Below are 12898 nucleotides of genomic sequence, written 5' to 3'. Positions count from 1 at the left end.
ATTATTTAATTCAATAGATGTTACAATAGCAGGAAAACTATACTTATGTGAGTATGCACATTTCTTTTTTATTCCATCCTCTTGCTTGTTTTCAGAGGTTTTCAAACACAGAAGTAACTAACAAAACTTGTTGGTAATGCTGATTATACAACTTCCCCACTTACCATCTATGGACTCATTAAATTGCATTTGATTAAAACACATGCTTTAAAAAGGCATCTAATCCTAATTGGAAAGGATGAAGATATGGAATTCAGCATCCTCCCAGGAGTTTGTGCCAACAGTTAGCCACCCTCACTACCGAGAACAGCTTGTCCCAGATCTTACATATTTGAATCTTCTTGCTTTGAAGGCATTTTTTTAAATGAAGCAAAGAAATTGATCTAAGCCTATAACTGTAAGATATTTTCTCCATCTGTTACTGATATCAATTGTATCTCCTCTGCACTTGTTAGTATTTCAAAATACTGCAAAAAACCAGAACTGAATATTGAATTCAACTATCGGTTTCACTCAGAACCTTCCCCCCTCCCCTTCATCTTAAATTGACAAAAGTAATGGTTGGGATTTATTGCACACATACACACACATGTACCAGCTTGTCATCGCATTAAACATGAATTAGAAGTTCTTGTCAGAATTAGTTTTCTAGGAATTTAGAGGTTGTAGAGGGCTTATTTGCAGTAGTTGTCCCCGAAAAAAAAAATGCTAAAATGCATTTGAAAAACACCTGAATTATAAAGCAATACAAATCATGTTCTATGACTATTCTGTCTTCTCTACCAATGATACGCCACAAAATACAAATGTCACACACTCATGAGTAGTTTCACAATTGCTCACGGATTGTTAATAAAAAAATTGATCATCTTCAGGTTTATAACTATTTCTTCTTTCCAAAATGGAGCATCATTAATAACTGCACCTGGAAGTTTGCTTGGAGCACTTTAAAATCATGTCATACAGCATTAGTTTATAAAATTTCATTGTAGCACTAAGTAACATAACGACAAATGTGATTTTCTACAAAAAGTATTTCACTTTTCTGACCAGTTTCCTCAGGATTATTTTCTTTTTTTTAAAGAGGAACTTATTGAAGATAATTTTGATACTGGCCTGGAATATATTAAAAATTGTTTTTAAGGACAGATATAAGGCAAACCTAAAAACCTTAATTTTTCTTCAAGCCGCCCTTTCTGCTTCCCTCTGTAGCACCACCTTCCCTTCAAAAACTCCTATTTCTTCTTCCAATTTACTCTGTATTCATAGGCTATTAAAGTATAGAAAGCCTGAGAGGTAAAAAGGAATCTTGATCCAAAAGCAGCTTGGATCTTTGGAGTGAGCTACAGTGCACAATAAGGCAGTGATGCCCAGGGCAACAGTGCTAAAGACAGTCCAAATTCACTGCTACCAATGAAAAATTAATCTAACTTCTACTTGGAAATAGGACATGAAGATGTCACAAAAAAGTGGGAAACTTAAACAGCTCCATCTCATACCTGCTACACTACATATATTGCAACAGTTTAGTCAGCAGTATTCAAAAATAACATGCAGGCTGAAGAAAAGCAATTAGCATGGTGGTCTGTACCTTTGAGACATCCTATCAGCAACTGGCTCTATTTCTTGCTCAAACTACTAAAGTAAATCTTGAATTAAACACTGAATTCAGGCGTCTCACAGAGGTAAATCAGATTCAGAAATGATACTTTAGCAGAATGAAACAAATATGAAACAAAGAAAGATGAGTGTTACTTTAGTGTACATAAACAAAAAGTAGATAAGTTGCATTTATATAATCTTACCCAAATAGTGAAAGAATTACTCTAAAAGCTAAAGAATCTGTGACTCTTCATGATAGAAATCCTTTTATTCATATGGGAAAACTCAATTTTTATATATAATATCCCATTATACGTACTATTATTTTTGAATCAGCAGTTGTATATTTAAAATATTGCTATGTGTAAATAACACAGATCTTCTCCTGTAGAAATCTTTCTCTCTCTCCATTTGCAGTGACAATTGTAAAATAAAGGCTGTTTCAAACATTCGATACACATAGCACTAAAGATCAAATATTGCTGGATGACAATTAGTAAATACTGCAACAGCTTGTAATCTTTAATGGTCAGAAATTATTATGCAATCCTTCCAAGAGTATTCTCCCCCTTACCAACAGTCAAATATAATTTCACAATTCACTATATACACCACATATATATATATACAGCCCTATATACAGAACAGTCCTCAGATAAGAGTCACTCACATGAAAAATTTAAGGTTTTCAAGTATTTTCTTAACATTTAGATTGGGAAGCAAAGAATGATAAAAATATTCCTACACTGTCTTACAATTTCTAAAAATTGTACAAGTGTGTTAAAAATTACTTTGCATTTGATTCTTAAAGCAAACCCCATAGTCCAAACAGCATGCCTTCACTTAGAGTGCTGCCACAAGCAGCTGTGATGGTTAACAAAAATTTCACTTCTAGAAGGCCTCTAGTGTTTGCTACTGGCAGAAGACTATATGAAAGACATGTATTGAGGGAGTCTTGCTAAAACTATAATTCCCTGAGTCACAGAGAAAAGTGCTTCAGAAACTAAAACAGTGTGACAACTGTTCAAAATGACAGTTTCCCACATCAGTATCTTCACCTAAACCTCCACTTCCTTCTTACTGAATGGAATTCAAGAATATTAACTCTCTTAGATCTTGACAACATAAGAAGAAATAAGCAAACTCCCAGCATCCCACAGAGAGACAAAACCCCCTCCTGAGGAGGTGCTAGAGAAAGTTTCACATACCATTGACACATTCAAAGACATCACAGCACTTGCCAGGAGTCCCATCTCCACGCGAGACGATTTGGGGCACGGAGCCTGCCTCGCACATGGGGAAACCACAGAGACCAGTGAGACACTCGCATCTGAAACCAAAGAACAGCAAGGACAACCCGTAAATAAAGCAAGCCACGTACCAGGTGAAGGAATAAGCAAGAGAAAATGTCAGAGCACAAGGTAGAGCTTTGGCATGTTCATGTCTTAGAATCATCTTTTATTAACTCAACAACCAAGACATTTTATCAACCTGAAGGGTTCTTTTTAACCATCCAAACTCTACTGGCTGTCAAGGAAACAAAAAGCTGGCAGTGTGCAACACCAATGGTGCTCTTCTGCTCTGTGCAAAAATTTGAAAACTGTAATAACTGTGTTCTCCAGATTTGCAAAATAAGACTTCTCCTTCAATTCTGTCTTGAATAATTAAAATTGATGAAACACTAATAACAGAAATTGCGCCCTTCATCAGAAGGGTGTTCTCTCATTAGGAAACCATATTATATCCAGTGTAATCTTGGGAAAAATTAAAGAGAAAGGAAGACTGGAATCATTAAATCTAAGCTGAATGAAAATAATTGGAAGTTCTCTTTTGGTGTTGATGGTGGTGCAGTTTGCAGAAGGTGAAACCAATTACATGTGATGCCAAATAATGTGGGAAGTTAGGTATATTAAACACTGTGGTCAGTTTTGGATCATTCTAAAAGGACTGCTTTCTCCATATAAGTAGTATTTATTTGCTCATTTAAGAAAACAGCCTAAGGAACTGGGAGATATAAAATGTAGAGAAACAATAGTCATGTTTGCTTCCAGATTCTTCGCTTTATGATTAACATAACAGTTTAAAAGTCAAACACTTAAGACTTTTGATAAGTTTACATTTAACAGAGTTCTTGCCCTGAACAATGACCACATTTTAGGGATAAGCAGCAATGATTCCTGCTTATATAATTCTGCTTAAGATTCCTGCTTAAGAAATATAAGATCCTGTAATTATGAGTTAAAGAAATAAAAACTCTACTTGTTAATAAACATTTCAAATATTTTAAGTATCCCAAGATAATCCCCACATTAAACAAGAAGCAGCATCAGCCCTTACTGCATTTCTCATTCTTTATGCTCAAAAAGCAAGAAGTTTGGTTCTTCTGTGTCATGCATGTCTCCTTAACTGCCCAACAGCCATTTCATCTCAGATCAGCATCCAATGAATAAGGGAGAACCACCCCTCAACAGAGAGGTTTTTAATATCTCTCCCTTTAACCTCATCAGTGTTAGATAAAATTGTTATGTTCTCCAGTGTAAGGTACTACTCGAAATTTGCAAGAAATACAAGTTAAGTAAAGGAATCTCACAGAACCTTTATTAAACTATTTGAAAAGGATTCTTAAAATACTGCATTACAGAAGCACGTTACTATAAAGTCAGTTTCACAAATAATGCTAAATACATCAAGATAACTTTATGTGCACATAGATGCTACAGTATAGCAACAGTTTTAAAGCAGGCATTTCAAGGTTTGGTGTTTTGTTGTTTCTTCTTTTGGTTTGGTTGGGGGTTTTTTTTGTTTGATTGGTTTTTTGTTTGTTTGTTTTTTAATAATACTATGCTTCCCATAAGAGTAAAGGACAACGGACTAAACAAAAAAGTAAGAGTACAAAAATCAAAGTTTTATTTACCACATCTTTGCTTGTGACATTTTCTTCTCAACTTATTTGTAAATACACAGACAGAGGGAACCTAATTATTTCTGTACCATGTGTTGTTTGCCATCAGAGATGTAGAAGGAAGAAAAGGCATTCTGGCTTCTACTACACGTGATAAAAAAATACAAAGGATTTGGGTCAGCAGTTTCCCTTTAAGATGACTGTAAATAATTTTAGAGAATTACTAATATCTCTCACTTCTGCTGTTCCAACAGTACAGGCAGATGGTGGGGGGGGGAAGAAAAAATATGACCTCTAGTATTCAATGAAAAAGAAAAATTAGCACTGTCAGGTTCATGGAATTTGTACCTTAACCCAGTGTCCTGGTTTTGCATGGGTCATGGGGACCTCCCATGCAAAACCAGGACATTCCATAAAGCAGACTGTTTTGAAAGATGTTTTTGCTTTCTGAGAAGAATGAAACCCAGAAATACCTACTAGATGTTACTAATGAAAAAGTTTAAAAGTATATGACAGAAAAAAAAGTGCAGACACAATCTGTCAGTGGTATTAAAAGCCTAAATAAAAACTGAAGTTTCACTTCAATCGCCCTGTATTAAAAATCCTGATAATGATTCTCATTTTCCTCTGGGAAAATAGGTAAATCAAACTTCCTGAAAATTCAGAGAAAATAGAACACATTCTATGGAATCTTGATTTTCCAAGTTTCATGAGCTGAAATTACCACTCTTAGTTCTACTGCCTTCACAACAAGCTTTCTCAGAACTATCTTCTTTGTTTTTGTCTCATATTCCTTGTAACTTATAGAACTGCAATACTAAATTATTAGATTAATAACTTGTACTTTCCTGCTCTCATTTTTTCCCAGTCACCAGCTCAAAAAAAACCAAACAAACAAAAACCAAAATACAAAACTAAACCACAACAAACTATGAATCACCACTTTAAATAACTTAAGATAGGACAATCTTCCATAAAAAGGGATGAAAGAGATATTTACAAGATTGGTGGGAGCCAACATTTTTTTCTCCAGAAATTACTCCCTCCGATTTAGAGTAATGAAAGTTTCACATACGCACAGTGCAAGCAAACAAAACCTCAACATCCAAAATTTTATAAATTGACCTCCCATTTGGTTAAAACAAAATCCGTGCATAAGAGAATGTCAAAGTAGAAAATGATCTCAGATGGACTTTTAAATACTCTTCATTCTTTTCAGCCAGCTCTGCTAGGAAAACCTTTGACCATTGTCCAGGCTATTAGCATGGAAAACATTGTTTTGGAGACAGAAGTCTGTCAGAAAGAAACCCAAGGAACTCTGGTAGCTGAACATGGCTGTCATGCTGCCAAAACAACATCTGGAAATCTGGAATAAGTGATCCCATTCTCAGCAAGAGAACAAGACGAGCTTTATAGAACTAGATTTTTCTGAAGTGCCTTTTGGAGCAGAGGGATGGATGGAGCAGCCCAGGTCTGTGCTCTGCCACAGGCAGCTATCCACCTGTGTATATCTTACCCTTGGTAATGGAACATTAGGTTTGAGGAAGTTCAGTTTGAGTTAACTCTGTTGACAGTGGCCATGGTCCCTCTCAGGCTAACTTCTCTAAAATTCAGCTGCTCAGACTGCTCACTAAGGCACCAGGCTGGTCCTGAGCTGCTGCCCCCCTAACTGCAGCTAGCCCAAGGAAAGCAGTCCCAGCAGAAGCTGCCACAAGGAAACCTGCCCCGAGAGAAGCCTGCGCTGCGGGGCACCTTCTCCCTGCACATGGCCTGCAGCGACACCACTGCAACTTCAGATGGCATTGTGCCATCCAAGAGTCCTAGCATTAAAGGGAGGGCAGTACTTGAGGTACCAGGAAGCTGGCACCCAGTATCTGCCAGACACACCTTATTAGCAAAGGTTGCAAGGAAACAAGCCTCTTGGCATGTTATTACCATAACAGCACTCAAGTCAAGCCAAGAACTTGTCCTTTTAACAAGGAAGAACAGTCCTGTACCAGGGTACAACATGACTTTACAAGAGGGCCCAGAAAGATATCAGAAGAATCCAACAGCAATTTAAGATCCTTTATGGCAACTGAAAGGGTGGTGGCATGGCCTGGAAGGAACCAGGAATCCCGAGGAAGAGGATTGCTGCACTAAAATTTTGCAAATATAAAATCAATCTGACTGATAAATAGAATTATCTCCAGTTCTTCAGGCTAAAAAAAAACAAACAAAAAAACCCCAAAAACCCCAACCCAACACCAAAAAATCACCACCCCAAGAAAAACCCACCCAACAACAGTAATCCTATAAATTTCAAAAACTGAGCAAGGCAAACTTCAGCATATAAAGCAGCAGAAATGAAATGATGCACCATCAACCAATGATTTATAGATTGAGGAAGGTGACTCCTTTGGTAATATAAATGGCCTGATCTTTAAAATCAGCTTTTAAAGTTCTTCAGAAGATAAGTAAGCTTAGTTTAGTTTATGTTTGAGGTGTGTTGGTGGTGGGGTTGTTTTGGTTTGATTTTTGTTGTTTGGTATTTTTTAAAATATAATTGCTTAGCTTTTTTCTTTATGTCCCCAAAAGTATAAAAAGGAAAAGGTAGAAGATAAAAAAAAATTCAAATTGAATACTTGTAAATGACAACTTTTACTTGAAATCCAATTATCTTGGTTCATTTACTTCTGTTATTAAACAGATTTAAAGAGAGAAGGGCTTGCTTAGCCTCAGAAAAGCTGTTTTGATGGTAGGATCAAATGAGTTCTTCAGGCACAAGGCATAATGGCTGTGCAAATAAGAATAGGCACCCTGGAAAAAAAGATTTAGTATCAGTGAATGGGAGGGTTGAAGCAGGGGGGTATTGACAAGAGGGATATTTATTTTGAGGATCAAAACAAAATTAAAGTCTAAAGCATTGAGACTAGAGAAAAGCATTCCTGAAACATACATCACATTCCTGTGGAGATTTTATCACAGTCCTTTTTTTTCCCCCTTGCAGCAATCTAGTACAATTTGCATTAACATTATTAACACTTATATTAGTAGATAAAACTTGCACAGATGTGTTAATAATATAAGCACTTAAGGATGCCATGCAATCAGGAATTTTCAGAAGAGCATTATCAAAGCTTGACAGTGGCAAAGGAAAGTTTAACTGCAAGACCCCAAGTACCATCAAGCCATGTAAGTGATGATGATACAGCAAAATTAAATATTGACATAGCAATCTCATAAAATGATTGAAGAATTATTTCCATGTTATTCACACTTCAATCCACAAGGTGAGTTAAGCAGACAGGACAAAGCCACTGCCTCCACTGCAGGCAAAGCCAAAGCCTGGGACACCACCATACGTGAATTTCAACTAGAATTTTCCTAAGTCAGACAGACTGGAGTGTTTTTGCTCACAAATTCAGTATCACTGTGTCATGCTGTTTTGGTTTTAAAGATAGTATTCAGAAAATCAGTAATGAAAATATTATTTTTTTCATGGAAATCTTTCAGTATTTTATTTCAAAGATCAATAATAAACCTCTAAAGAGATGACAGAAAAACTGTGGAAGCTGCATATAACACTTACTATGAGACTGTTTGCTAATGCTCAGAAGTTTTACATCACTGCTATGTAAACAGACTCATATGGAAGTTCTTCCTATTTTAAATTTTCAGGGGGTTCACTTATTGAGAAATCAAAGTTAGTGTGCTCCCAAGTAAGAATTCCTTTTTAAAATCCAGATATTGTAAGAGATACCCAACATAACAGTGAATTTTTCCATGACTATAGTAAGCTCTATATGCAGGGGGCTTTTAAATATTACAAAAATCAACTATCTAGCTTTTAATTAAAGATACCATGAAAGGGAACATTTTTTGTGCATCTTTTGCATATTATTAGCATTAGGAAATGGCAAACAGATGCTAAGCAAGGGAGGTTGTCATAAAAATCGGCATTCACATCAAGTAGATTCCAAAGCTGATTAGGAGCTAAAGAGTTTATCTGACTAAAAAGCTTCCTTTCATCCTTTGACTAATATAAATCAACTCCTCTGTGTTCCTGAGGACCAGACAGAAGAAGAGGATAGATGCAAAAGACTGATGCCTGAGATGCAGCAAGCATACAACCAGTGACCAAACACTGACATTTCAAGTGTGCTGATTTTTTTCAAGTACACAAATACATGTATTGAATTCATCAGTACAGGAAATAAAACACAACATAAACTAGTTCAACCCTGTGTTTTTCTCACATTTTTCCAAGCAGGTGCTTTTTTCTGTTGATGGTCTCTGTGGTTTTTACCACTGAGTACCTCAGCTACTCTTTTTTTAGGTTTATCAGCTTCATCCTTCATAATATAACATTACAAATCAAAAAATAAGGTACTAGTTAAGATGTATACAAATTTCAGTTTTCTGATATTATGAAAAACTAATTTTTTTCTTATTCAACTACTGTTTAATGAGGAATTACAAATATCTGATCCTCTTACGAATAAAACACGATTCCTGAGGACTTCTGGTCAAAAATCAATTATAGATGATAGTTTTATAAGTAATTAATAAACTTACATATTCCTGTAACTCCAAACTTTCTTACTCCTGATTGACATATCTCTCTACAACTAAGCCATCAGAGATGGTTTTGCCATAAGCAAACAGAAAAACACCTGAAAACCAACAAAAAAAGGAAAAAACCCCAGAAACCTCACAAAAATTCATTACTGTTTAATTTATTTGACTATTTAATTTCATGACCACTTTCTCCTCTTTGCAAGAAAAAAACCCCAAACCCTAATAATGATTTAATGTTTAGTTTTTCCATGCCATTCATGCTATTAAATACCTTTCTCAAATCCCTCAAGGCAATTCTGTACAAGTTTAAGGAAGGTAAAAAAAAAAAAGGTTTGCGTTGGAAAGGAACCATTAAAGGTTGTCTAGGCCAGTCCCACCCCGGCAATGATCAGGGACATCTTCAACTACATCACGTTGCTCAGTCTCATTCAACCTGATCTTGAATAAAAATGAAGACCAAAATTTGCTCTAAAATCTAAGTGGTTTTGAGATCAAACAACTCTACTCAATTAGTAAGACCCTTTTGGTGTAGTAGAAACCATGCATGCAAGAACTGCGATGCTTCTGTAGAAACCAAACTGAAATTCACCAATGATATTTCAAAGAACAGCAATGAGAAACCACTTTTCATTTTAAAATGGTTCACAACCTTCAGTTCCACTTCTTAACTATTCAATAATTTGAGAAGGAAGAAAGAAGCAGAATTTGTGGCTGCTGAATTCTGATATGACACTTCCCACTATTTTCTAGAGGAAACACAACTTCACACTCTTCATACAACCTCTGTAATGTTGATATTATTGTCTGCTCCAAGTACAATTGGAAACTGCTGGGGAATTCTCATATCTACTTTGCTTTTAAAATGCAAGCATCTAAATTATAATTCTATTGCATTATTATGTATGTGGGTCTCTTTAGACATCTGTGCACTTGTGAGTCTGAAGACAACAGTGAAACATCTCTGTGATACAAACAGAAATTTGCCTGTTCAAGTCAGAAATTATTCTCAACTAAATCACTTAGTCAATTTCCAAACCAGCTAATGGCCAATTAAGTAGAATAAATGACAGAAAACACAGTGGGAAGTCTCAGGAGAAAGAGAAAAAACAATATTCAGTGTGATCAAGGTACACACTAATTGTACCAAAAAGTGAAAACAAAAATTGAAACAAAGACGTATCTACCAGTTTATTATAAGCCGAAAGAGTTCAAACACCAGCTTGCTTATAAAGAATGGAAACAAACCAAATTCTATAGACACTACAACCTCATTCTAATTTCAAGCATAAAACACCACCTAAAAGTAGATACAATTAAGAGTCACTTTAATTTATCTGGCTAAAAATTCCTTTCCAAGTTTCACAGTGGAGGAGTAAATATACCATTAACTCAGCACCTAGTCAGATTAGAATACTACACATATTTTTCCATAAAAAGGAAACTGCTTGCATAGCTATCACTGATACTTCCTCCCCCAGTGCAAATGTTTTGGTTTTTTTTTTTGTTTTGCTCTTGGGCAATGAGCTTTAGGTGGCATTGTCTTTCAGGTTTTCCAATTCAATATTTCCTAGAAGCTGGTGGAAGACCACAAATGTGTACTTTTAACAGATAATACAGGCACAAAATGCTGATCTTATAAAAGATGCAAGCAGGGACCTCTGTATTTACAATGTCTTACAGGTTCTTCTGCAAAAGATTTATGGGCTATTTCTTCTGCAAACGTTCTCATGTTTCCTCTCCTTGTCTGAGGTCTCTGACACTCAGGAGTCAGCCATCAGGCTCCAGAAATGCCTCGTGTTTCAAGAGCTTCTGTTCAAGTTTTATACTGAGATGGCTTTAAAGAAACAACCAATCAACCAATCATCTTTTCCTCGTTTCTGTACTTCAGGAAAATAGGGTTCCTGGCCAAAACAACCCACATGGTGAGGCTCAACGCCACGGCAGCAATAACTACCATCACACTGAGAACACATGGGAATTCCTGAGGCACCTGTAGTAGGGAAGAAGGGGAATACTTGCACTCTGAGTTCAGCAATTCATTACCTCTCCTGGAAGACATCAGGAGAAGACAGACATGAAACATGGGTCACCTAGAAAGGTTACACACCATCCCTGTTATCCTTGCATTTTGTGGATATTCAGTACAGTGCAGTCTGTAAGCAGGACTGAATATCTCAGCAGAGCTGAATGAAGCAAAATGGTGTTCCTGGGAAAAATATTCACCATTTCCTAACTTCTGAGGATTTTAAAGACTAGAATGAAAATGCCTAAACACCTCTTTCCAGATATTATGAAACTTCCAAAAGATTGCAGTGTTCTATTCATCAATCATTAAACAAAATCCTACTGCCTGAATGGAACACGGGATGGGTTCAGCTGTCATCAGTGTAGAGCTTTCCTTCAATATAACCCTGCCTCTTTGATAAGGAGCAGAATCTCCAATTCAACACCAAGTGTTACACTGCCACGATACTGACGCACTTGAGATGGCAAAGTGGTCTGCTGGAGCTAAAGTATGGGAGAAACAACCTGAGCAAGTTGGCCAGGATTAGAAACCAGAGTTTCTGAGAAGATGATGACAGAACTGAAGGCATAAAAAAGCTTCTGCAGAGTCCTTAAAACAGACCTTTGATCCAGCCACCCAGGTTACTCAGGAGCCAATCCCTGAATAGAAGTCTCAGGAAGATACAGGTCTTTCATCCATGATTGGTCTTACCAGCTCCAGCTGAACCTTCCTCTAGCAAAAAGTGGGATCCACAACCACTTTCTCTTGGATACCAGTTCTTGAGGATGAGAGGGGTGAAGGAGGAGGATTTAAAATTCTAGATCAAATACAAGGGAGACCTCTGTATCAGCAAAAGCTGTTTAACAGAGGTTACTGGTAGAGGAGAAAATGAGGAAAAAGTTACACTTGCTGGAAAAATCATGACTGTCTTCTGAAGAAAGCTGAAGGGATCCAAGTGGTGAATGCTGTATGGAACACCAAAACATTTTCATGAAATTAAGGTCTTCCAAAGACAGGAAGACCTAAGAAAATCTAGACAAATGTGAGACTCACAAGGAACGACATAGAGAATACCTGAAACAACCAAACAGCTAAGAAGAATGAACATAACAGGTGCACAATACCCTTCCCTACTAAATGGGATAGCTGCAAAGTTAATCAGGAACTCAGAGGCCACCTCTACAGATTTTGTCAGAATAAAAACATTATTCTGTTTTTACAACTACCTGTGTATGGGTGCTCTCAAATACAATGAAAACATAGTTGATAATAGCTTAAAAGGGGACTTACAACAGTAAACTTCCCAGTTACAATTCTGATGGCTGCCACAGAATGAGAAGAAAAAAACTGTGCTGATTTTTGTGTTGCTGGCACTAGGTTGCCTAGACACTGGTGTAACATGAAATACACAACACTGCCTAATGCTGTGACAGGTTGTGGACACAATATATGATACAATAACAACACGTCCAAGTGCCATAAAAGCAGACAAAGTACAGTCAAAGCAATTTCTTATGGAACAAAGTCATCTAGGAGGATTAAAGATCATGGAATCATAGAACAGCTGCCATGTGTAGGGAGAACTTCCACTAGACCAGGCTGGTCAAAGCCCCATCCAAGATGGCCTTGAACATTTCCAGGGACAGGGCATCTACTTGTTCTCAGGGAAACTTGTTCCAGTGTTTTACCATCCTGATGGTGAAAATTTCTTCCTAATATCTAACTTGAATCTACCCTCTTTCAGTTTAAAACCATTATCACTTGCCCTATCACTACACTAATTCTACATAAATTTAAATGCTCTCTAAAGAGATGTGATTTTTGCATAA

The 12898-nt window shown here is 36.6% G+C and overlaps 1 protein-coding gene across 1 annotated transcript in view; it reads right to left on the bottom strand.

Moving 5' to 3' along the window:
- Nucleotides 1–12898, bottom strand: part of CRIM1 (cysteine rich transmembrane BMP regulator 1) — a gene marked incomplete at its 5' end in the record, with an annotated part of 172692 nt that overhangs the window by 65738 nt on the left and 94056 nt on the right. The window contains one exon of the mRNA XM_005416241.2: nucleotides 2811–2932. Within this exon, the coding sequence (XP_005416298.2) occupies nucleotides 2811–2932 (122 nt within the window). The remainder of the gene's footprint in view (nucleotides 1–2810; nucleotides 2933–12898) is intronic.

This window comes from Geospiza fortis, unplaced genomic scaffold (assembly GCF_000277835.1).
Source record: "Geospiza fortis unplaced genomic scaffold, GeoFor_1.0 scaffold41, whole genome shotgun sequence".
Taxonomy (NCBI): Eukaryota; Metazoa; Chordata; class Aves; order Passeriformes; family Thraupidae; genus Geospiza; species Geospiza fortis.
Note: the sequence above shows the minus strand (reverse complement) of the source record. Positions and strands in the feature narration are given on the sequence as shown.